The 25574-nt window shown below is 41.1% G+C and overlaps 2 protein-coding genes across 7 annotated transcripts in view; one reads left to right on the top strand and one right to left on the bottom strand.

Annotated features, from left to right (window-relative positions):
• hook3 (hook microtubule-tethering protein 3) overlaps window positions 1-18445 on the bottom strand; it is an 84248-nt gene extending 65803 nt beyond the window's left edge. For all 5 annotated transcript variants that reach the window (XM_078210127.1, XM_078210107.1, XM_078210115.1 and 2 more), the window contains exons 1-3: window positions 18253-18445; window positions 9517-9602; window positions 8145-8217 (exon numbers count right to left, since the gene is read on the bottom strand). In XM_078210127.1, coding sequence (XP_078066253.1) covers window positions 8145-8217; window positions 9517-9602; window positions 18253-18297 — 204 coding nt within the window. In that variant the 5' untranslated portion in view covers window positions 18298-18445. The remainder of the gene's footprint in view (window positions 1-8144; window positions 8218-9516; window positions 9603-18252) is intronic.
• A 343-nt stretch (window positions 18446-18788) lies between these two features.
• Window positions 18789-25574, top strand: part of rnf170 (ring finger protein 170) — a 44654-nt gene continuing 37868 nt past the window's right edge. For both annotated transcript variants that reach the window (XM_078210165.1, XM_078210159.1), the window contains exon 1: window positions 18789-19008. The gene's annotated coding sequence lies outside the window, so the exon portion shown is untranslated. The remainder of the gene's footprint in view (window positions 19009-25574) is intronic.

Genomic DNA, 25574 nt, shown 5'->3' with positions numbered 1-25574 from the left:
AGACACAGGGAGAATGTGCAGACTCCACACGGACAGTGACCCGAGGCTGGAATTGAACCCAGGTCCCTGGCGCTGTGAGGCAGCAGTGCTAACCACTGTGCCACCGTGCTGTGGTATCGTTGCTGCAAAAGTGTATGTGGAAATACTACATCTGACATCTATTGGATAATCCTGATGCACATCTCTCTCTGGGAGTTCCTTTCTTCATCTGGGTGGATGGGATATTGATACAGGCACTGATTTGTTATAGTTAATCCTAGAGAATTTTCTTTGTTTTGTTGGGAGGAGGAGGGTGTATCTCTCCCTGAGATACCCTGGGTTTCTTGATGATGATTCTTCTCCTTAGTAGCTGGGTTCCTTGGTGGAAAATTGTTTAAGTTCTCCGGTGATGGGGAGCCAAATCAGTGCCTCTGATATGGCTATAGAGTGGGTAGATTTATAATATTGCAAGCCTAGACGAGGTGTATGAATCCTTAGCTTACTGGTTCCTGTACATAAGCATATGCTGACATGCCACATACTGTGCTGAAGGCAGTATCCTGAAGTCCTCCTTTTTCTGGGTTATCCTTTCATTGCTTAGAAGTCCTGGGAAGTTGAGTTAGGCCCAGTTTGGTTGTATATTATCCCACAAGGGATCTCTATATTGCCTCGGTTATCCTGTGGAGAAGGGTGTGCGCCATAGGGCCATGTGTTCATCATTGTATCCCATTCTTCTTTGCAGACTTTCTTTATCTGTACGAGAGGAAACATCGGCTACAACGATTGCAATGATTGATAACTGGAATCATTTGCATAAATATTTGCTTGCCTTTTCTGTATGTTTTTGTAGAATAATGGTCACACTGTACTGTTGATTTTGTAGATTTGGGGAATTTGTTGGATTTTGTGGCAATTGTAGAATGGAAAACTTCTAATAAAAATAGTCTTCAAAAAATCTCAGGGATCCAAACATTGGCTGTGGGAGCTGTGTACATACCCTCAAAACTTTATGATGCCAAGTATGGTCTGTACATAGGCCTTTGATTTTACAGAATGATTTTCTCACATACCCATTTTGATAATGCATCAGTCCTGGAATGTCTGCTAGTGATATGGCCCACTTTTCTTCAAGGTTTACTAATTACATGAAATCAGCATGGGCATAGGAACAGAAGTAGGTCATTCAGCTCCTTGAACCTGTACTGTCATTCAATTATATCACTGATGATCTGTACCTCAACTCCATTTAGATGCCTTTACTCCTTTCCCTTGATATCGTTACCTAACAAAACTCTAGCCACTTTCATCTTGAAAATAGATCTGATATTCATGGTCTTCTGACGGTCAAGTGTTTCAGGTTTCCACTAACATTTCTGTGAACAAAATAGATCCCAACTTCACTCTTAACTGGCCCAGTTCTAATGCTATTATGCCTTGTCCTGGATTCCCCCAAAAGAAAAAATAGTTTATTTGCACCCCATCAAATCTTTTTATAATTTTAAATATCTTGATTATCTCTCAATCTTCTAAAACAATACAAGATAGGTAAATGCAACCAGTCCTCACAATTTAAGTTCTGCTATAATTCTTGCTTTGTACCCCAATATATTTTCCTGAGATCTGGTGCTCAAATAGTTTATTGTGCAGAACCTTAACAGAAGTCTTTTGGAAGTCTAAATGGGCAACATGTATGGACACTTCTTTATCCACCCCGTAAAATTTCAAAAAATTTCAACTAGATTACTCAGACATGAACAAGCCTGTTTGACTCACTTTGATCTGCTCATGTGTATCCAAGTCCTCAGCTACAGGTCCCTGATGATTCATTCCAGTAACCTCCCCACAATTACGGTGATACTATCAAAACTGTAATTACCTGGCTGTTCCCTTTCTCACATTAGCTGGCAATCTAGTTGTAAGAGAACCACTGGGGAAGAGTGACCAAAATATTATAGAATTATTAATCAAGGTGGACAGTGAGGTGGTTGATGTTGAGACCAGGGTCCTGAATCTCAATAAAGGTAACAATGATGGTATGAGTTGGCTATGATGGACTGGGAAACATCACTGAAAGGAAAGACAGCGGACAGGCAATGGCAGGCATTCAAGGAACAAATAGGTGAACTCCAAAAGTTGTTTATTCCTATTTGGTGCGAGAGTGGAAAGGGAACTGTGGCCAAACAATGGGTTGCAAGGAAAATTAGAGATAGCATTAGGTTCAAAGAAGCAGCATACAAATTGGCAAGAAAGAGCAATAGACTTGAGGATCGAGAGCAGTTTAAAATTCAGTAAAGATGGACCAAAGAATTGATTAAGTAGGGGAAAATAGTGTATGAAAGTAAACAAGCAGGGAACATAAAAGCTGACTGTAAAAGTTTCCATTGGTATGTAAAGAAAAAAAAAGAATGCTTCCAGTCATAAACAGGGGAAACTTATAGCGGGGAACAAAGAAATAGCTGAGGAACTAAATTTGTACTTTGCTTCTGTCTTCACAAAGGAAGACAAACAATGTACTGAAAGTTCTGAGAAACACAAGTTTTAGTGAGGAACTGAAGGAAATCAGCATTAGTAGAGAAATGGTTTTGGGGAAATTAATGGGATTGAAGGCGGATAAATCTCCAGGGCCTGATAATCTTCTTCCCAGAGCATTTAAGGAAGTGGCCCTAGAAATAGATCCATTGGTGGACATTGTCCAAATTCTTTGGACTCTGGACTGGTTCCTACAGATTGGAGAGTAGCTAATGTAAACCCACTGTTCAAAAATGGAGCTGGAGAGAAAACAAGGAACTGTGGACCAGTGAGCCTAACATCGGTCATAGGGAATTGCTCGAGTTTATTATCAAAGATTTCATAGCACTGCATTTGGAAACCATTGGTATAATCAAAGTCAGCATGGATTTAAGAAAGGGAAATCAGGCTTGACAAATCTACTGGAATTCTTTGAGGATGTAACTAGTAGAGTTAACCAGGGAGAATAGGGGTCATAGTTTGAGGATCAGGGGTAAAGCTTTTAGGATTGAGGTGAGGAGAAATTTCTTCACCCAGAATATGTTGAATCTATGGAATTCACTACCACAGAAAGTAGTTGAGGGCAAAACATTGTGTGATTTCAAGGAGGAATTAAATATAGCCCTTGGGACTAAAGGGATCAAGGGATATGGGAAAGGCGAGATCAGGGTATTGAATTTGATCAACAGCCATGATTATAATGAATGGCAGAGCAGGCTCAAAGGGCTGAATGTTTCTATGCAAATAATAAAGACAAATTTGCAATCTACCAACCCACAGACAAAATTCAAAAACTGAGCTAGGTTTGGATAATTCTACGCAATGACCTCCAGGTGCACAAGCTGTCTCATTAACAGATTAATTTTCCAAACTCCTTATCCTCAAACTATGATCCCTATGACAAGATAAATAACATTTACAGTTTAAAACTCATTGAAGGAATTTGGATGCTTAAGGAAGAAAAGAATGGACATGGTAATAGAGCAGAACATGGTTAAAAGAATGAATAACAAAGGAAAGAACACCAGCTTGCCCCAAATTAGAATGCATGATGACCTTTGCTTACTGTCTGGTATGTTTGAGAGAAAGCACAATCAAGATAACTGATTGGAGCCTTTAATAAGTACAAGGCCAGAACAAGGTAAAAATATTAACTGCAACAAAGAAATCAAGCTCGAGGAACTTCAATGTCAGAACTAAAAACAAACCCAAATATTTTTATGCCCATAGCAGACCCAAGAAAGCAAACAAAAGCAACTCATGAGTCTTGGAAGAACCACATAGAACATTACAGCGCAGTACAGGCCCTTCAGCCCTCAATGTTGCGCCGACCAGTGAAACCAATCTAAAGCCCAGCTAACCTACACTATTCCAATATAATCCATAATGTTTATCCAATGACCCTTTAAATGCCCTTAATGTTGGCGAGTCCACTACTGTTGCAGGCAGGGCATTCCACGCCCTTACTACTCTCTGAGTAAAGAACCTACCTCTGACATCTGTCCTATATCTATCACCCCTCAAGTTAAAGCTATGTCCCCTCGTCCTAGCCATCACCATCCAAGGAAAAACGCTCTCACTGTCCACCCTATCTAATCCTCTGATCATCTTGTATGCCTCTATTAAGTCACCTCTTAACCTTCTTCTCTCTAACGAAAACAACCTCAAGTCACTCAACCTTTCCTCATAAGACCTTCCCACCATACCAGGCAACATCCTGGTAAATCTCCTCTGCACCCTTTCCAATGCTTCCACAGCCTTCCTATAATGCAGCGACCATGTTTCATTAGGATAAAATGGCATAGGAGAGGAACCTTCTTATCTCTCATGAATAAAGATTTGATAACTCAGCTGTTCTTGTGTTGAATTCACAATAAAGGTTGTTTGAGAAGCTATAGTTTCCTTCTGGTAAACATTGCCATGTTTAACAATAAAATATAATTCTTCAGTATCAGAAAATTATTAGTGTTTTATTTGACCCTTGACCTTTCAAATTCTGAGCTAGATAGAGAGAGAAATCACTGTTTGCTGGCAAAATCCAGAATAAGTGTTGATAGTTATCAAGCAATTGTTAACAGTTGGTAATGCCTAGTCCACATCCCACATCAGCTAAAGATTGAAGGACTACCCCTTCATAACAGCTTAACAACTAGGTAAGTTGTGAGATCAGGAGTTGAGACAATCGCATCCTGGTGCAACTGCCTTAACTATCATTCTGGAAAATTAATTTTAATCCACAGGCTTTGTACAGCTAGAACTGTGCTGTGTGCAGCAGTTCCACACACTCCAGGTTACAAGCAGGGTTGGAATTTAGATTGAAGTCATTGGTGCAAGGCAACCAAAGTAAGAAGAGCGGTTTGAGGACTTTTAACCACACGCAGACCCTCTCAGTTTGAGGAAATAGGTTTTGTAAGTTTATAAAAGTGGAGTTTTCCATCTTAATTTCCAAATGGGGAGAAATAATTTGTGGACACAAATCACTACCCCTATGGAATTCCAGACAGGAAGCCAAAATAGGGAAAAGAAACTCAAGTATGGAAACGGTTTCAAATTCTATAGACATATGGTCAAATAATAATGTTCCTGAATATGATGCTTTATAAGAGCATTGTGTTTTCAACTGTTTCCTTAATTTAAGGTAAAATGGTGTAATGAAGAGAGACATGTGATCTGCTGCCATTTTTGCCTGATGACAAACGTGTGTAGAAATGGAACACGTGGAAATTTAAGAACTTGAAGATTCATTCTGTTGTGGTTAAGGGAAAGAATCACTGAAGTGAGCCATGCTGCTGGAGATTGGTTTGTGATTTTTCAGAAGACTGAAGGAAAGGATCCTCAGTGGTCACTTTATAGCAGTCAAGAAATTCATGCTTCATTGTTTTAAACATTTATCCAATGTTATTCATATTATATATTGAACCTGACTCTCGGCTTTATCAAGAAGACCATGTTGATCCTGATCAACTGATTTGCAGAAACGGTCATTGTAACAAGCCATATTCATCTGTTGAGATCCATGTTAAAACGATTTCCCATTCCAATTGCCCTTTATTATTATTTGCTCTTTGAAGAAACTAGACCCCTCCCAAATATTTATTTTTTCTATCCATAGAAAAGTAGCAAGTATGGAACTGTATGAGCAGGATATCTTCTGAAGCAGAAAAAAGAGATGACCAGGCCTCAATGATAAGAAATTGTTTAAAATTCACTTTACCAAGTTATTTCTGCTATAGTTCAAGTTATTGGATGTAATTGGAACAGCATGATCAGCTGAATGTTAGGCCAATTACAGCATTACTGTATTTTCTTTAAAACACTTAGAAGCAATCTTATCAAATTAGAAATGTTCTGATTCTATACCCTGCCTAGGCCCTATTGTCAAGACATGGAGGAAACCCTGAAACAGTGTTACTTCCTCCATCACTCGTGCTAAGATGGAGAAAGCCTCTTGCTCCAGTAACTTGATGGAAACCATGTTTTTTTCTCATATTGGGTTCTATTATAAACTGATCACTATAGCAGGCCTGGAATCATGCACTACATGTTGCATTCTACAAGCAAAAAGAAAAGATATCTTAAAGCTGATCATCCAATCCTTCATGCATAGTCCAAAAATGTACACCTTCAGCATCCCACACTATTTCATGCTCATTTCTGCAATTTTCACGTATGTCTTCCACATATCCAAGTTCACATCCTCAATGTTCTCTTAACTGCCTTCATGAGCTCAACTAAATGCAACCTCCATTGTATTTAAACTCTGTCACTCACAACACAGTTGTTCAGGTATTCAGCTTTGACTTAGTTGTCCAAGAGTCAGAATGTTATGGGCTCATTCCTCACCAAGAGAGCCCAGCGCATAATCTTATTGGACATCTCACTGCAGTGCTGATGCTCTGTTGGAGCTGCTGTCATTCAGATCGGAAGTCAACTCGAAGTTAAAGATCCAATGATGCTATTCGACTAAGAGCGGAGAAGTTCTCCTGGTTTCTTGGTCAATTCGCAATCCAGATTTTAAACCGTTGATTTATTCCATTGCCGTTTATGGAAACTTGCTGTTCACAAATTGGGTGCTGGGTATCACATGTTAAAAGAGTAACTGCACTTCAAAGAACCTAATTGAATGTCAAAATGTTTTCAAACTACCAGAAGGCACTATCTAAATGTGTCTATGTGCTTCTTTCTTAACTTGCACTCAATTTTTGTCCTTCACTTCAAGAGCCTCTGAAGTTGTTCAACACTCAATTCATACGTTTACACTGCCCCAGCTCAAACTGCAATTCCGACCATTTCTGTGCCCCAATGCTGGTGCACCATCAGTGACAGAGTCTTCAAGCCATTACCCTGCATAGAGGAACTGATTTTCCTTAAGCCTCTCTATCTTGTATTTTTCCTCTGTTTTCAAAGACACTCAACATGCTTTTGACATGCTGATGGTTCAAGCTTCCAATACCTGATTTAGCAGCAAGGTTCTTAATCATAGAATCATTCAACACAGGACCATTCATCCCAGCATGCCTGTACCAGCTCCTGCTTCCACCACCCTTTCTAGTCGTGCATTCCAAATCATTACTCAGAGTAATTTTAAAAATTCTCATTTGCCCTCTGGACCTTCTTTTGCCAATTACCTCCTCTAGTTACTGACCCTAGGCCAGTGGAAACAACTTTTCCATCTCTACTCTATCAATAATCCTTCACAATTTTGAACTCATCTATTAAACATTTCTGCTCCAAGAAGAAAAATCAAGTTTCTCTGGTCTCTCCACACAAAGTAACTCATCCCTGGTAAATTGCTTCTGCACCTGCTCCAAGCTGTTAACATCCTTCCTGAATTGTGGTACCCAGAATTGGACAACAGTCTATTAGAGGCCTAACCAGTGATTTATAAAAGTTTGTTTTTTCAACCTGTGCCTCTATTTATACAGCCAAAGATGCTGCATTTTTTTTGACAATCTTCACTAAGCCCCTCAAACCAAGGCCTCAAATTTACTCACTCTCTTTACAAAGGGTTATTGTCAGTGAATAAGTTCTGTGCTTTCAAATTACACGATGTGGAGATGCCGGCGTTGGACTGGGGTAAACACAGTAAGAAGTTTAACAACACCAGGTTAAAGTCCAACAGGTTTATTTGGTAGCAAAAGCCACACAAGCTTTCGGAGCTCTAAGCCCCTTCTGTGGAGATGCCGGCGTTGGACACAGTAAGAAGTTTAACAACACCAGGTTAAAGTCCAACAGGTTTATTTGGTAGCAAAAGCCACACAAGCATAGAGCTCCGAAAGCTTGTGTGGCTTTTGCTACCAAATAAATCTGTTGGACTTTAACCTGGTGTTGTTAAACTTCTTACTGTGTTCAAATTATACTGCAGGGCTACCTCATTGAGGACAGAAATAAGCTAATATTCACACTACTGGGCAAATTTATAGGCTTGGTTGATTTGTGGTTGATCTTGGAGGAGACCAAGTGAAGTCCTTTCGTTGGCAAATTAATTCATGTTTCTTGAACAATTTTTCTTCCTCAAAACAGCCTTACATCCAATTCTTAGTTGCATCAAAATTCTCTATGATAAGTTAACTGTTAATTGTTCTTCACCCTTGATTTTCTTCTGTTGGGGATTTTTAAAATGAACAATGGTAAATAGATGATATAAAGATAAATACCCTCAGTCGCCAGTTATCCCCCACTTCTGTCTTGATACGACTCATCCATGTATCATCAAACCATGACTGATCTCTGCAAATGGAAGACAATTTTTTTTTAAAAATAGTGCTTGCACCGTAAAATTCGTACAGCTGTATACATAGTCAAATTTTGATCAATTGAAATAAAAGACATGCATGAAAATTCAAGCACCTACCAAACCTGAAGCTCAACTAACTCACTCAGAATATATGCTTAAGTGAATGAAGTAGAGTAACGAACCACTAAGCTCCCTGTTCAGTAAGATTTTAGGCATACGTCTTTAAAAAAAAAAGGAAAATCAAAAAATTGACAGCTAAATAGAATCCTTACTGATTTCCCTCCATGTTGAGGCTTTTTCCCCCTTTAAGTCTTGCCAACAAAACTTTCAGAGACAATTGAACCAATTATGGTTTCAATATGTCACCTTAATATCAGTGATAGGAGCCTGGCCTGACATTCAATTGGTAAAACCATGAAGAAGTTACGTTTTAGTCTTTGCCTTTTGAAATCATTTTCAGTCAATCAATGAATATTATAACTTTAAATGAGACCCAACAAGTTCTAAAACTGAAGAATATACAAGGCACAAACGGATAAGCAACCTGATTTTACTTTGTAATTAATATCAATGATATTAAATAAGTACTAAAACCACTGGTGTAGCTCAATTGTATGTTTACATGAATGTGGCATGCAATTTCTATGAAGGGAGCAAGGAAAACAAGTACAGGTTCTAAACATTTGTGGGATTGCATCACAATTGGGCCTGATCTTACCAGACCTAATCAAATTGCAGCATTAAACATTTCAACGCAGTCTTGAAATTAACATACCAGATATACCACGTTCAATTTTCCTAAATAGAGCATTTGTAACATTAAGTATAAAAGTTTCTATTGGAAACAAAATAATTTCCACAGGAATTGTCAATCCAGGAAGAATTAGCTGAAGCAGTTCTTTGTACACATGATTGCTACTTTTTTAACTTAAAGTAAGGAAGCGGGGTATGGAGAGAGAGAGAGAAAGGAGGGAGTAGGGGATAAGCGGGAAGGGGGTGAGGAGGATAAAAAGAGGTGGAGGAAGAGGGAGGAACTTCAATGTTAAATGTTGCCAATTAGCATGGTTGAAAATTGTGATAGCAGAAAGTGAGGTCTGGTTGTGAACAAAAAAGGTTTATTAATAAAACGTGATTACAAAAAATAATTGCAATTGCTTTATACAACTTCATTCTGCATTTTATTTCATATTGCGTGTACAAGTGTGTGTGTTTGGGTTTAGTTTATATAGAAGTGAGATAAATAAATATTACATTCGAACACAACAGAAAGATCAATATGTTTTCAAACGTACATTTTCTGTAGGACCTGCGCCATCACAACTCCACTTGTCAAATCGTCTATTTTCTTGCATGGCACCTGCACGCCAAATGTCTGGACCTACAAGGCAAAGAATTGAAATCATGGGAGTTTATAGTTCTATATTAAAAAAACATACCTCCACATTTATTTTGCTATTTACTGGCACATTAATTCTGTTGCTGTAGGCTAATCAAAAATCTTCTACAATTATAGCACAGTTTTCCCGAGTTGTTGACCTTGTCTTTTAGAAGTTGGGAAAAAAGTCACTGGGGGTGTGTCAGTATTTACAGAGGATATGAAGGAGTGCATAAATCATTGAAAGTCTGCCAGAGATTTGGAAAAACAACAATTTGCATGTAATGTATCTGATGTATAATTTGCTGATGTAATGCTTTTAACACCATCTACTAATGAACAATAGTTAGCACGTCAGTAATCATGCAGACTACATCCACTGCCACCCCAGCCTCCTACTACACAAGGCACATTGCTCATTAGTATTATTATTTGTTCAGAATTCTCCAAACATTGCATACAAATTGATTACAGTTGCACTTCATAACCTTTATCTACTTTAGATATTTATTAGGGACACTTATTCTTCTTTCACCTTCCTTTGATGTTCACCATGCACTCTGTCCAGCGATTAGCAATCCATTTTCATATCAACATCAAAATCTATTTATGTAATACCTTTAACATAGTAAAACATTCCAAGGCACTTCACAGGAAAGTTAACAAAACTTGACACCAAACCACAGAAGATATTAGTACAAAGACGGTTCGGTCAAAGAGGTAGGCTAAAAGGAGCATCTTAAACAAGGAAAGCAAGGTAAAGGCGCAAAGAGGTTTACAGAAGGACTTCCAAGTTCAGGGCCTTAGTAGCTCAAGGCATACCCACCAGTGGTGGTGCACAAGAGGACTCCGTTGAAGTCCTCTCATTTCAGCAGCAGATAAGTTGAGACGGGGCAGAGTAAGACAACGTTATGAGATGGAAATAGGCTTCATGATTTCACAGATGTGCAATCAGATTATCAACCTAAACTCACTGCTGGATCTTGTGCGTGTATGCCTGAATTGTATTTTATCTCAATTTAATTCTTATTATGCTATACCCTAAGCAATTATATAACGCTAGCTGTCTGCTTTGCTTATTGGTAACAAACAAATACAAGACAAATAAAATTTAAGCCAGCAATTATTTCAAAGTTAAAGAAAACAAAGACTTAAATTGACTTCTTGTAAAAAAATTTAAACTGGCTCCTGAATCAGTCACATCCTTGCTACTGTCCTTATGATTCATCCAAAATACTGCCCAAGGATTGAAAAGTAGCAAACTAAACACCAAACTTTAAAGGGGCTTAGGCAGGTCAGGAGAATTAGATTTATCAGCCATTGCACACAATTACAGGATATTGTCATGATGGTGAAAAATGTGCATGTAACAATAATCTTTAATTGCATCAGCTGGTCAAATATACAATGACCTCTTTAAAAGGACTTTTAAAACAAGTGCACACACAGACTTAAGATGACTGCCACAGGTCACCTGACATGTCTGGTATTACATGCTGGTCAGTTTCTGGAAGATTCTAATGTGGATTACAATTAGGTCATGCCAAAGCAAACCTCACATGGAATTTCACATCTGCTGATGTCAAGAATTACAAATTAAACTGAAACTTGTAACTGGCTCTCACACAATTTACTTTTCCCTAAAGCTACTGTTCAGGTAGAGACAGAAAGTCCATTGGGATAATGGCCAAACAGAAGGTGCTGATATGTTCTTCCTAGCTCATCACAGGGAGGAATAGTCTATTAAGAAACACAGGCTGATATATTAGAGAAACTAATTACCTAGGCTATAACATGATGGCCAAGGTCTGTTCATATAAGCAAATCAATTACCTTCTGCAGAATACCCAACACATTCTGGGGAGGTCATGTGACCAGAATGACCATTTTGAAATATATTTTACTGTAAGACCTGGTTGCTTCTCAGCAGCCCAGAAGTTGTCATCTAATGTAACTGTATCATCTCTCTCCCCTGTTCTGAAGTTCAGAGCCCTATCTCTATTATATTGTGGAATCCATCACAGGTATAGCAAAGTTCAATAGAAAGGAATCTCAGGTGCAGTGGTATCGCTTTTTTTTGGAAAGGATGGATTACGGTTTAAAAGAGACTGTCTCCAGAATTTGCAGTTTACATTGGACTGAACCTCACTCGAATTTCAAGACCACCATGAAAAAAGTCTGCCTCAGCCACAAACACCAGTGAAGGAACCAAACAGTTAACTCTCTATTTTTTGCCTTTTATCACTGAACCTTAAATTAGCCAAAAGTTAACCATCTCTACTGTATAACTTGTAAATTTGCATGCTTATGTGCACATATGTGTTGTGAAGGTTAGGGCAGTTACCTTTTTAAATATCTTTATATCTGTACCTGGGTTGGGTTTTAGCAAACTAAAAACTAACTCCCTTTGTGCTTAAACCCAAGAAAGCCTTGATGTGGAGATGCCGGCGTTGGACTGGGATGGGCACAGTAGGAAATCTCACAACACCAGGTTAAAGTCCAACAGGGTTTTTTTGGAATCATGAGCTTTCAGAGCGCTGCTCCTTCATCAGGTGAGTTACCTGATGTAGGAGCAGCGCTCCAAAAGCTCATGATTCCAAATAAACCCCGTTGGACTTTAACCTGGTGTTGTGAGACTTCTTACTCAAGAAAGCCTATCAGAGATTGGGTTCTTTAGCGATAAATAGCATTTAACCTGCACAAATGCAAGAAAACAAGATTGGGAGAGGAAAGTGAACAGTGGGAATGTAAACTAAGCTGCTTTTGGCTACAGAGCAACACGAGGATACAGTATCAGTCGATAGTAAAGCCAACTGTGCAGTATGGCAGCTAAGCTGAAAGTAAACCAAGCTGATCTAAAGATGTACAGAGAGATAGCACACAAAATTCCAGGAGACATTGCGTTTGTAGAAGGCACTGGTATGGCAATATCTGGAGTAGTTTACACAATTCTGTTCTTGGCACAGGAAGCAGAGCAAAGAAGAGCAACTTAGCTGCTTAACTTAAGGCATTTGTGCCATGCTTACCAGATTTGGAAAGCCACAATTGTTTACACTGGAGAAGAAATAACTCGAGAGAAATGTTAATTAAGATCTTTAAGAAAACAGAAACTAAACCCTGGTGTTGTACTCAAGATTCCCACTCTAGAGCTACAGCCAATTTAACTAATTTACAGAAGTGGTGAATGTATGAGAGCAATCCTTAAGCAATCCTTTATCAATTTAAAATGATAAACATGCATTTATGAAGTGCCTCACCATACCTTCAGCACATCAAAATCTTTACATAATAAACAAATTGCTTTTGAAATGCAACTATTTTAATGAGCACATCAGCCTATTTGCATACAAGGTCGGCACGGTAGCACAGTGGTTGGTCGGCACGGTAGCACAGTGGTTAGCACTGCTGCTTCACAGCTCCAGGGACCTGGGTTCGATTCCCGGCTTGGGTCACTGTCTGTGTGGAGTTTGCACATTCTCCTCGTGTCTGCGTGGGTTTCCTCCGGGTGCTCCGGTTTCCTCCCACAGTCCAAAGATGTGCGGGTTAGGTTGATTGGCCATGCTAAAATTGCCCCTTAGTGTCCTGAGATGTGTAGGTTAGAGGGATTAGCAGGTAAATATGGAGGTATATGGGGGTAGGGCCTGGGTGGGATTGTGGTCGGTGCCGACTCGATGGGCCGAATGGCCTCCTTCTGCACTGTAGGGTTTCTATTCTATTCTATTCTAAGGATCCTTCTCTCAATAAATGAGAAGAATGCCCATTTAATTGTTCTTGATGATATTAGTTGAATGAAGATTGTTTTCTGCAAAATCAAAAAACTCGTAACTGCCTTCAGAAGGTCATAAGGTCATTTATGCACACCTGTACCAGTGCAGTCAGACAGATATAGCCATAGATTGATCTATTTCAAGACAGCAATTCTGGAATACTGCATGACCTCAATATGACATAGATATGTTAGCCTGAATGACATATTCAAGTACAACGATTGAATTGATCCCAGTTTTCTAATTGAGATGCAATGGTACTACTAATACAAAAAAAATAAGCTCATCTTAAATTGAAAGATTTGAGTCCAAGGAAGTTACAGGAGCAGTCACTTGGTAGCATAGAGCTTGAATATTACTTAAAAGAGACATGTTGCCAAAGCTTTTAGTCTTGCACTCATCAGGACCAACATAAAAATACCAAATATCGCATGATCACAAGTAATACTATAGGAGAAAAGGCTGCTGGCTGGATGACAAGTTGGCTCTGATTGGCCGAGGCATTGCCACGGAGGAAGCAATAGGGAACTATAGGCCCCCAGGTAATTCAAAAATGGTGCAAGACTTGAACATATTTCTTCTGCTTGTGAAGAATAGATCCCTATATTTGAACATATATATCGCTTCTAGGAAGTGTAAATGAATCATGTTATGAGCTCGACTGATTATTTTAATTTGGTCGTTCGTGTCGCTGGTGTGTTCAGGATTGTTCAGCAAGTGCTGCCCAATCACAGAATCACATCTGACATATGTTTTGATTTGGGTTTTGCAAGTACAGGTTGGTTGAGTACGGTCAATGCTCTGCCTATTACAAATAACTGAAGGAACATGTTGTTTGATCGAAATAATCATTCACTGGGACACATGGCTTACATATCTGGCATCACACTGGCACTGAAATTCGCAGACAACATTGCTCAATTGTTTGGTGAGCAGAGCATCCTCTTTGGACTGATTGCAGTATCCTGTTAGTGTAAAATACCACTCACATAGCCACTACATCGTAGCAGCATGATTGCTTAACCTGATGTTCAAATAGAGGTACATTTTTTCATGGGAACTACTTGGCCAGAGTCAAGCAGTCAACACCCATTTCTCCTATAATGTAAATTCATGTGACCGTATGAACTCTGGCATTCTTGCATGTGTCCTGATGAGTACAAGATGAAAAGCTTTGGCAACATGCTTTTTTTTCAGCAAAATTCAAATGATATTATGTACCTGCAATGATCAGCAACATAATGTAATATGTCTCTCTTCATATGCAATAGGAAATAAATCTTTGCTCAAAAAAATTCATTTGAAATGCTTTGTGATCTAATTTTAATCCATCATCCAGCAGTTTTCAAAATCTGTACAGCATGATCCTTGACCCATCCAAGCCATGATGTTGTCAAACTGCTTAGCCAACAACCAATGAGCCAAAATTTCCTCCAATTAAATGTTCGGAAGACTGTCAATGCCTTCATTCTCCACCTGAAACTCAATTTCCTCATCATCAGTTCCAACAATCTCATTGTTCTTATTTCGGGCTGAATCAAACAGTTCACAATATCTGTATTCTAGATAACCAATTTAATCTACTCTCCACCATCAACTTACCTACTTCCAACTCTGTAACCTCACCCCTTTTTGGCACAACTGAAGATCATCTACTCCTGAAACCCTCATTCATGACCTGCCTGCCACTAGGTTTGGTTATCACAATGCACAGCTGGCTGGTCTCCCACATTCTATCCTTCATAAACTTGCATTCATCCAAAACTCTGCTGCTCATATCTTAACTCACTCTAGTTCACACATACCTGTGCCCACCGACCTGCACTGGCTTCCAGTTTAGTATGGCTGACTGTTGTTTACATGGATTTACCCCGAGTAACTGTCCGAAACTGCACAAGACAGTTCACACCATTAGTGCCATATTGCCCCAGAAATGAGTCTCAAAATGCAAAACCGCACCATTGTTTTGACCACCCCATATTAGAAACTCCAAAAAAAAACACCCGATTCCACCCCTGCCACAACTCACCTGCTGTTGAAACATACATCCATGCCTTTGTGACCACCAGATTACTCAAACTAGCTAGCTTCCCACATTCTTAAAAAGGTAATTCAAAACTCTGCTGCCAAGATCCTAATTCCCATTCACCCATCACTACGGTGCTCACTGAACTACACTTAAACAACACATTGATTTAAAATTTTCAACCTCATTTTCAAATTCCTCCCCATATCCTCCAGTCAAACAATCCTCCAAGACGTCTGCACTCTTCCAATTTGGACTGTTTGAGCACCCCCATCTTTAAATCACTCCACTATTGTTAGCTGTGCCTTCAGCTGCCAAGGCCTTAGGTTCTAGAATTCCGAACCTAAACCTCGCTCCCGTCTAAGTCCTTTGAAGAGATTCGTTGACCAGTGCCAAATTTGATAACCCTGCTGTCAAGTACCATTGGCCATTTCACGCATTCTATGCCATACTAATAGAAATTATTACAAAAAGGACACAAAACCTTTTATCACAAGAGGATTTAAGTACAGGGGTAGTGAGGTCTTGCTTCAATTTTTAAGAAGCTTAGTTCAACCACACCTGGAGTAGTGCGCGCATTTTTGGTCACCTCACCTCAAAAGGCCATTAATGCAAGACAGGGAGTGCAACTAAGGTTCACCAGCCTTGTTCGAGGGATGGCGGGATTGTTTTAATGTGGAGATGCCAGTGTTAGACTGGGGTAAGCACAGTAAGAAGTCTCACAACACCAGGTTAAAGTCCAACAGGTTTATTTGGTAGCAAATACCATAAGCTTTCGGAGCGCTGCCCCTTCGTCAGATGGAGTGGATATCTGTTCTCCAACAGTGCACAGAGACACAGAAATCAAGTTACAGAATACTAATTAGAATGCAAATCTCTACAGCCAGCCAGGTCTTAAAGGTACAGATAATGTGGGTGGAGGGAACATTAAACACAGGTTAAAGAGATGTGTATTGTCTCCAGACAGAACAGCTAGTAAGATTCTGCAAGATCAGGGGGAAAGCTGTGGGGGTTACTGATAATGTGACATAAATCCAACATCCCAGTTTAGGCCATCCTCATGTGTGCAGAACTTGGCTATCAGTTAAACTGATAGCCAGTTAGACTGATAGCCAAGTTCCGCACATATGAAGACGGCCTAAACCGGGATGTTGGATTTATGTCACATTATCAGTAACCCCCACAGCTTTCCCCCTGATCTTGCAGAATCTTACTAGCTGTTCTGTCTGGAGACAATACACATCTCTTTAACCTGTGTTTAATGTTCCCTCCACCCACATTATCTGTACTTTTAAGACCTGGCTGGCTGTAGAGATTTGCATTCTAATTAGTATTCTGTAACTTGATTTCTGTGTCTCTGTGCACTGTTGGAGAACAGATATCCACTCCATCTGACGAAGGGGCAGCGCTCCGAAAGCTTATGGTATTTGCTACCAAATAAACCTGTTGGACTTTAACCTGGTGTTGTGAGACTTCTTACTGGGATTGTTTTAGGCAGAGGGGTTGGGAAAACTCAGCCTACATTCTCTAGAGTTTCAAAGAATGAGAGATGATCCCATCGAAACCTACAAAATAAAGGAATAGACAGGGTAGATGCAGATAAGATGTTTCCCTTGGTTGGGAAGTCTAGAACCAGGGAACACAATTTCAAAATAAGGGGAATGCCACTTAGGACTGAGAGGAGAATAAATTTCTGTACACAGAGGGCTGTGGAAGTTCAATCATTGAGTATGTTTAAGGTAGCGATTGATGTGATTACTGATTAACAATAATGTAGTGTTATGGGTATAGTGTGTGTAAAAGGCATTGAAGTGTTGAATCTGCCATGATCATATTGAATGGCAGGCTCAACAGGCTAAATGGACGACTACATTTCCAACTTCCAACTGAACAAAACTGAAAATGATTTGAAAGGATAGCATCGGATCTGAGAGTTTTCAGAACGGATAAGATTTACACAACAGAAAGGGATGGAAATACTCAGGTCGGCAACATCTGTGGGAGAGAAAATGATGAAATGTCATACACCTGAAACATTAACTGTTTTTCTCTCTCCGTAGATGCTGACAGACCTGCTGAGTATTTCGAGCATTTTGTTTTTATATTTATTACTGGGTCGGATGGGTGTAGACGTGGAATTATTTCACTTGCAGGCGACTTCAAAAGAAAAGGCTTAAAACACAAGATAGTTGCTATGCTAGGGAACTCAACAGGGATACAAGGAGACATATCTTTACTCGGAATGGATAAATGGGGAAATCACTACTCCAGAAAGTGGTTACGGCAAATAGCTTGGATTAAAAGGAAAACAGATATGAAAGACTAGCGAGTGAATAGAAAGATATGCTGATCGGTGGTTGCAATGGGAGGAGGTTCTTGTACAGTATAAACACCGAATGGCCTGTTTGAGCTGGGTATCGGATATAAATCGAGGCGAAGAGAATTAAGTGCTATCACAGAGATTTAGGCAGAAACACAGCAGTGACAGAGCCAGAAGCAGGACAATGCGTTGAAATGACTGCGTTAAACAGAGGTTGCGCTATCAGCTGGCACATGCCAACACAGATGATGCTGATGCCGGTGGCCCGGGATCGCTGTCAGCTGTGTGTAAGGTCCCGCAGTGACTGAAGATGAGAGGCGAGCTTTACAGACACATACACCCAAGCCAGACAAATGGCGGCCGTGTCATTAGCCGCAGCGTCTGGCGACAAAAGCAGGGGCAGAGCCCCCCGCCCCCCCGATGGGGTTATGTCCACCACCGGGTTTAGGCTTCGTGCCGGTCGGCTGGTGACAACGCACCGAGCCGGCCCGACACAGCGACAATCGTTGACCGCTGGGCTCCGAGCCTCCCCGTGCTTACCCAGGTTAACAGGCTCTCACACAGCTCGATCCGGTCGACGTTCATCTCTCCCCCCCGGTGTCTCTCCTTCGCCGACAACAAAGAAGCCGCCGCTCGCGCCTCCAACCGCCAGAGCGTTCACAACGTCACCACATTCCAGCTCCCAACCGGACCCACCCGCCGTCACCGCGCCTGCGCCAACACCCTCCGCGCCGGACTAGCCGCCAGTACGCCTGCGCTAATACCATCCGCTCCGGCTCGCCGCCAGTGCGCCTGCGCCAACACCGTCCGCGCCGGCCCTCCTGCCACTACGCCTGCGCCAACACTCCACCGCACCGCCAGCGTGCCTTGCGCTCTTCGAGCCGGATTCGCCCCCACCCGCCGCCGCCACTGCGCCTGCGCCTTCTCAGCTGCCCTCTCTCTCTCCCCCCCCCCCCCCCGCCGCAGCTGACCAGTGCGCCTGCGGACTTCTCTCAGCTGGACCTGCCAATCCGCTGCCGCTGCGCCGGCGCCAACACCCACCCGACGGGCAGGACCCGCCCGCCAGCCCGCCAGCCCGCCACCGCGCCTGCGCAACGCCCCTCTTGAGCTGACCGCCTCAGATGTTTGTGGGATTGGAGTCAGCAAAAGGACAGGTCGGCCGTTGGGTGGATTTTTAAAGCATGGCATGAATTAAAAAAAAGGAAGGAAAAGGCTCGCGGCCGGAAACCATACAGACGGCAACAGTCTCAGCATTGCTGAGAGTTTCGACGGAGTTGGTTCTCCTGGAAGGGACAGGTAACAAGGGGCGGCCTGCTACTGCTGCCAAGCTTAACCCTTATTTATAGTAACAGTGCACCTGGTTTCTGGTCATCTTTTAACAAGGGTGCTTCTGAGAATTTCACCCGCCGTGCTGTTAGCAGGCCCAACAAGAGGAAACACACCAAGGAGATTTTAAAATGCATTACTGGAAACATTCAACAGGACAGTCAGTTGGAAGCGGAACTGACTTTTTTTTCTGCTTTTTATTTCAGATTTCCATAGTCACATTTTAAACTCTGAAAGTACTGATGTTCTCGCGGGTCACTTTGTAGAAGTAAAATCTCATTCAACATTCTCAGTGCTCTCTCCCTTTCTTGCAAAGAAGTAATAGTTTTAACATTTGTTTATTTATTCGTGTCACAAGTGAGTAGATTTTGACGTGCTCGTCTCAACACAATCTCTTCCCCCCCCACACCCCCCCCAGGAACAATCTCCAGAGAATTGTTTGCAGTACCGGGAAAGAATATACCTCTGAGCGTTTATGGTTAATTGTCCCGTCGTGCAGTCCTGTCAACATTTCAATGTAGTTAGTTACCTTCAGCCACACTAACTGAATTTAAATTATGTCGTGTTGTGTTAATTTTGAAAATTAAGTAAGAAGTCTCACAACACCAGGTTAAAGTCCAACAGGTTTATTTGGTAGCAAATGCCATAAGCTTTCGGAGCAATGCTCCTTCATCAGATGGAGTGGTCTCTGTTCTCAAACAGGGCACAGACACACAAATCAAATTACAGAATACTGATTAGAATGCAAATCTCTACAGCCAGCCAGGTCTTAAATGTTCAGCCTTGGATCTTCAGGTAAGCGTTCTCCAAGGCGGCCTTCACGACACACGACAGCGCAGAGTCACTGAGCAGAAACTGATAGCCAAGTTCCGCACACATGAGGACGGTCTAAACCGGGATGTTGGATTTATGTCACATTATCAGTAACCCCCACAGCTTGCCTCCTGGACTTGCACAATTTCACAAGCTGTACTGTCTGGAGACAATACACATCTCTTTAACCTGTGTTGAATGCTCCCTTCACCCACATTGTCTGTACATTTAAGACCTGGCTGGCTGTAGAGATTTGCATTCTAATCAGTATTCTGTAATTTGATTTCTGTGTCTGTGCCCTGTTTGAGAACAGAGACCACTCCATCTGACGAAGGAGCATTGCTCCGAAAGCTTATGGTATTTGCTACCAAATAAACCTGTTGGACTTTAACCTGGTGTTGTGAGACTTCTTACTTAATTTTCAACAACAGAGCAAACAAAACAACAAACTTTTTAAAGTAAGAAATGAGTTAATGGATTGGATTGCGTTGGGATGAAAGATGTTGATTGTAAACGAGAATATTTACAATGTTTCATATTTCATTTATTATTGTCACGTGTATTGGTATGCAGTAAAAAGTAATGTTTACACTGGTGTAATTTCTTGCCTTGCTGCACTTCCTCTGTACCATAAATAACCCTCAACATTAAAAGAACACACTGCTGTACCAGTATATATTTTTTTCTTGGAAAACTCCAAGAGAATGTCAGTTTTTCCAAACTATTGACTTAACAAACAGGGCAATGATGAACTCTGTCCACTGAATTGATTAGTTGTGGTTTTGGAAAATGCAAGAGCTCATTTTGTGTATTGCAGTTTAGATTTGTGCACAATTGTCACATTTATGTTGGAAATGGCTGGACTTATTAAGCTTTTAGGCAAGCAATCTTCTATTTTTGTTAGCCAGCAGAGAAAACACCAGTTTTCAGTTTGGGTCCCAAATTACCATAAGAGTTGCTAAACATAAAGATCAAAGTTCATGTAGTTTGTTTTCTGTTATCCTGGTTGTTGCAGGTTCCAATGATAATTGAGCAGTCCTGGCAATCACTCTCTATCAATATATCTTCAGCAGTTAGTTCTCAAACATGAAGGGAACGGTTCATAGACACTATTAATGGGTGGCATGGTAGCACAGTGGTTAGCACTGCTGCTTCACAGCTCCAGGGACCTGGGTTCGATTCCCGGCTCGGGTCACTGTCTGTGTGGAGTTTGTACATTCTCCTCGTGTCTGCGTGGGTTTCCTCCGGGTGCTCCAGTTTCCTCCCACAGTCCAAAGATGTATAGGTTAGGTTGATTGGCCATGCTAAATTGCCCCTTAGTGACCTGAGATGTGTAGGTTAGAGGGATTAGCGGGTAAAATATGTAGGGATATGGGGGTAGGGCCTGGGTGGGATTGTGGTTGGTGCAGACTCGATGGGCCGAATGGCCTCTTCCTACACTGTAGGGTTTCTATGATTTCTATCCAGGAGGTCTATGAATGGAGCCTGTTGCTGTGATGGTGCAGGTCCGGTGCGCAGTGACCATCCTGTTAAGTGGTGTCCCGAAAGCAGAAATACCAGCAACCAGACAATCTCCTGACACCAATACTCCAGTGCTGACAGGCTGGTATACAGCAGTGTGAGAGAAAGAACCCCGAGACAGTCAGCACCTGTACAATGAGTAGGCATGTGGCCAAAAGTTACAGCTGAAAAAATGCTCATATGTTCCCAACAAAAGTCATGGAGCCAATTAGAGCAGGAAGATGTTGTGTGGTAAAGTATTCAATAGGAATATTATCAAATTTGGAAGGTTACCTTTCAGCTGAACATAAAAACTAGGAGCAGGAGTAGACCATCTGGCCCCTCGAGCCTGCTCCGCCATTCAATAAGATCATGGCTGATCCTTTCGTGGACTCAGCTCCACTTGCCCGCCTGCTCACCATAACCCTTAATTCCTTTACTGTTCAAAAATTTATCTATCCTTGCCTTAAAAACATTCAATGAAGAAAAGATAAAAGTTTGCACATCACCGATCACATCAGTATTCACTATAACGGATAGCTCTGGCAAAGTTTTATGCAAGTTCCTTTCACCAATGTTGTGTTAACTTTACATTCAGAAATGTAAATGTGCAAGAAGTTTATTGGATGTGGAGAGAGAATGCTTGCGTCATTACAAATCCATTTGGAAAAGGTCCATTAATGGAAATAAGTCACTGTCCATGTGAAGTCTGCACATTCTCCCCGTGTCTGTGTGGGTTTCCTCCCACAGTCCGAAAGACGTGATGGTTAGGTGCACTGGTCTTGCTAAATTCTTCCTCCATGTACCCAAACAGGCACCAGAGTGCGACTAGGGGATTTTCACATGGCTTCGGGTAAGCCTACTTGTAACACTAACAAATAAACTTTATGGGATAGTGCCTTGGGTGGGATTGTTGTTGGTGCAGGCTTGATGGGTCGAATGACAACCTCCTGCACTATGATTCTATGAAAATGTTTGAGAACCACTGATCTAGAGCAGAACCAAGCAAAAGACGGAGGCAAGAAAAAATATTGCTGGGAAGCTTCGGGAACTGGAATTCCTTCCAAACATGCCCTTTTGCCATATGTCTCCAATTACTCCCACTGTATCTCAAAATACAATTTCCTGATCTAAATCTAATTTAAATGAATCAACATGATCTGTTTCCACCATCGTCCTCAGGATTTATTGGTTGGATTTACCACTGGCTCACTGGGAGAATGAGGATTGAGGGAGGGAATCCCAGATCTTAAGCTCTAGATAGCTGAAGGCACAGCCATCAGTAATAGGCCGAAGGAAACAGGCAGCACAAATTGAAATTAAAGAAACGCTCATTTGGAGGCAGGATGGAGCATTGAGAGGCAGTCAGGTAGCAGGGAGGGTGGGTTTTTGGAGGGAGGACCTCAAAAACGAGCATAACTGCAAGCAAGAAAACTACACTATAGAGGGATACTTTGGCACACTCATTATCTTTACCTTTGCTTTAAGATGTGTGTTCAATGTGCTCCAAGAGAAAATAAAGCAGCTTACCCATAAAATCATTGGTAAAATTGTACAGCACACAAGAAAGATATTCCACACAGTATGACTTGTGCTGCCTCTTTGAAAGAACTATTCATTTAGTCCTACTTCCCTGCTCCTTGCCTGTGGCCTTCAAATATTTCCTTTTCAAATGTATAGCAAGTTCCCTTTTGAGAGTTGCTTATTGAGCCTGCTTTCACCATTCTTCAGTGTATTCCAAATCACCATAACCTACTGTGTAAGAAAATAGTGTTTCTTCCGCTTCTCTCTCATTCTTTTACCAATTATCTCAATCTGCCAACTGTCCTCCTGTCAGCGTAAACAGTTGGCCTCTATCTAGTTTATCAAACATTTCATAGTTCTGATCACCTCTGTTAAATCTCTCATTATGTGGAGATGCCGGCGTTGGACTGGGGTAAAATCTCTCATTAACATTCCTTGCCCCACGGAGAACAAACCTAGCTGCTTTTGTTTCTCCACATAACTGACTTTTTCAAGTACCATTCCAGTCATAGAAACCCTACAGTACAGAAAGAGGCCATTCGGCCCATCGAGTCTGCACCGACCACAAACTCACCCAGGCCCTACCCCCATATCCCTACAGATTTACCCACTAATCCCTCTAACCTACGCATCTCAGGACACGAAGGGCAATTTTTTTTCAGCATGGCCAATCAACCTAACCCGCACATCTTTGGACTGTGGGAGGAAACCGGAGCACCCAGAGGAAACCCACGCAGACACGAGGAGAATGTGCAAACTCCACACAGACAGTGACCCGAGCCGGGAATCGAACCCAGGTCCCTGGAGCTGTGGCTTTTTTTCCCACATCCAATTCAACCAAAGTCCAATTCAAAGTTCCAACAAGTGAGACAGATTTTTTTTTTCCAGATCAGCTGGACACACTTTCTATCGACAAAGTTGAAGCAGCAGTGCTAACCACTGTGCTACCGTGCCGCCTGTCAATCCTGTCTATATTCTCATCAAGGTCTTGAAGGCCTTCCAAAAGTGTGGTGTCCAGAATTGAATATAATATTCCAGCTGAGGTGTAACCAATGGCAATGGTTTAGCATTACTTCCTTTCTTTTTTGTGTTTTATGCCTATTTATAAAGCCTGTATGTTTTTTTTTGTACTTGTCCAGCCATCTTGAAATCACATTTATTCACATCAGTCCTGTCTCACCAAGTGTCTACTCAATCCACCTTCAAAGAGATTGAAAATATGTTAACCCATCGGATCACAAGTGGATGCAATTGTTAAATCGCTTGGTTATGCTATTGTACAAGTAGCCTTAGGGCAGTGAGTCAACTCCCATGAAACTAAGATACCCGGCTACTTAAGGAGGTAACTGATACTACTGAATCCAAAAGATATCTGTGACAGGCACGCATTCATTTGGAGCAAGGGCTGTAGTGAGATTATCCCCTTTGAATAAAGGTGTTGTATCTGTCTGAACGTGTGAAGTAATACTCTATTGTGGAGTTTTCTCAAACAATTAAATTGGAAGCATTACCTCTTCAACCAGTCAACTGATCGCAACGTGACCTAAACCATCTAACAGCAGATTAGCTACTATTGCTGGTTTTCTTCAGCAATATTATCAAAAATTCTTGTTGCTATTTCTCTCACCTTTGTTTCAATTTTGCCAATTTACTATGAATGCCATCAGTAGAGATCCATTCGTCACCTATAGTAAATGCAGAAGTGAGACAAATCGTAAGGGGATACTGTGGAGTCAATTGAGATTTCGTAATATAAACCTTCCTGTAAGGAATTGGTGAGCAAGCTTATTTTGCTTCCTATTTTCATGAGACAAAGATGGTGTTGTTAAAATTATTTTGTCTGAGTGCAAATGTGTTGTGTGATTTAGTAATAATTCTTGTTACATTTCAAGTTAGATAGAATTGCTTTGTTTAGCAAAGAGACTTGTGCTCACTTTATGATTCCATGTTCCTGGCTGGGAGGTAGTCCTAATGGAAATGAACACAAAAGTTGTAGCACGTGTTTGTATCATCAACTATTTTAATAAAATTTTAGTTATGCAGAACACATGTCTGAATTTTCAGTATTTACCATTAAGGTTTTCGCTTGGAAACGCAAAATAGGAATTGCAGTTTCCGTTATGGATGTTTTCCTTACCAATTTTTTTAATGCTGTGAACTGCTACTGTAACTCAGATTTAGTAATTAGCCTTTTATGGGAATATGTTTTTCCACAATTGCATGGGATTTCCACAGTACGCTGTGGCCTGCTCCCATAGCTAAAACAAAATGTTGCCGCTAATATCAATTTAAAACTACAAGTTGGATTTATTTACAAGATTTAAATGCAGACAGAAATAAAGAAAACTGTAAGGAATGAATCGTGCAATCCTTGCGCACAATAAATCCTTCTCTCTTTTGGTTGGAGAGTAAGTGACAATGGGTCATCAATTTAAAATCCTCACAAGTGGAAAGAGAATTAGGAGACAGTTCTTCGGGCAGATTTGGAGGAAGGAGTAGTCTGCCACTGGAGGAAGTAAATAACTGAGATTTCTTCAAGGGGATAAGTGGATAAACGTTTGAAGCAGAGGAGAACAGAGCTCGGGGGGGGGGGGGGGGGGGGGGGCAGGAAATTGAATTGGCTTTGGATTGCCCAGGGAAAAGTCACCGCAGACTTGATGCATCTTCTGTCCTGTAAGCTTCTATGTTTCTAAGAATTT

Source organism: Mustelus asterias, chromosome 1, assembly GCF_964213995.1.
Source record: "Mustelus asterias chromosome 1, sMusAst1.hap1.1, whole genome shotgun sequence".
In the NCBI taxonomy this organism is placed as follows: domain Eukaryota; kingdom Metazoa; phylum Chordata; class Chondrichthyes; order Carcharhiniformes; family Triakidae; genus Mustelus; species Mustelus asterias.
This window is presented reverse-complemented; position numbering and strand designations above follow the sequence as displayed.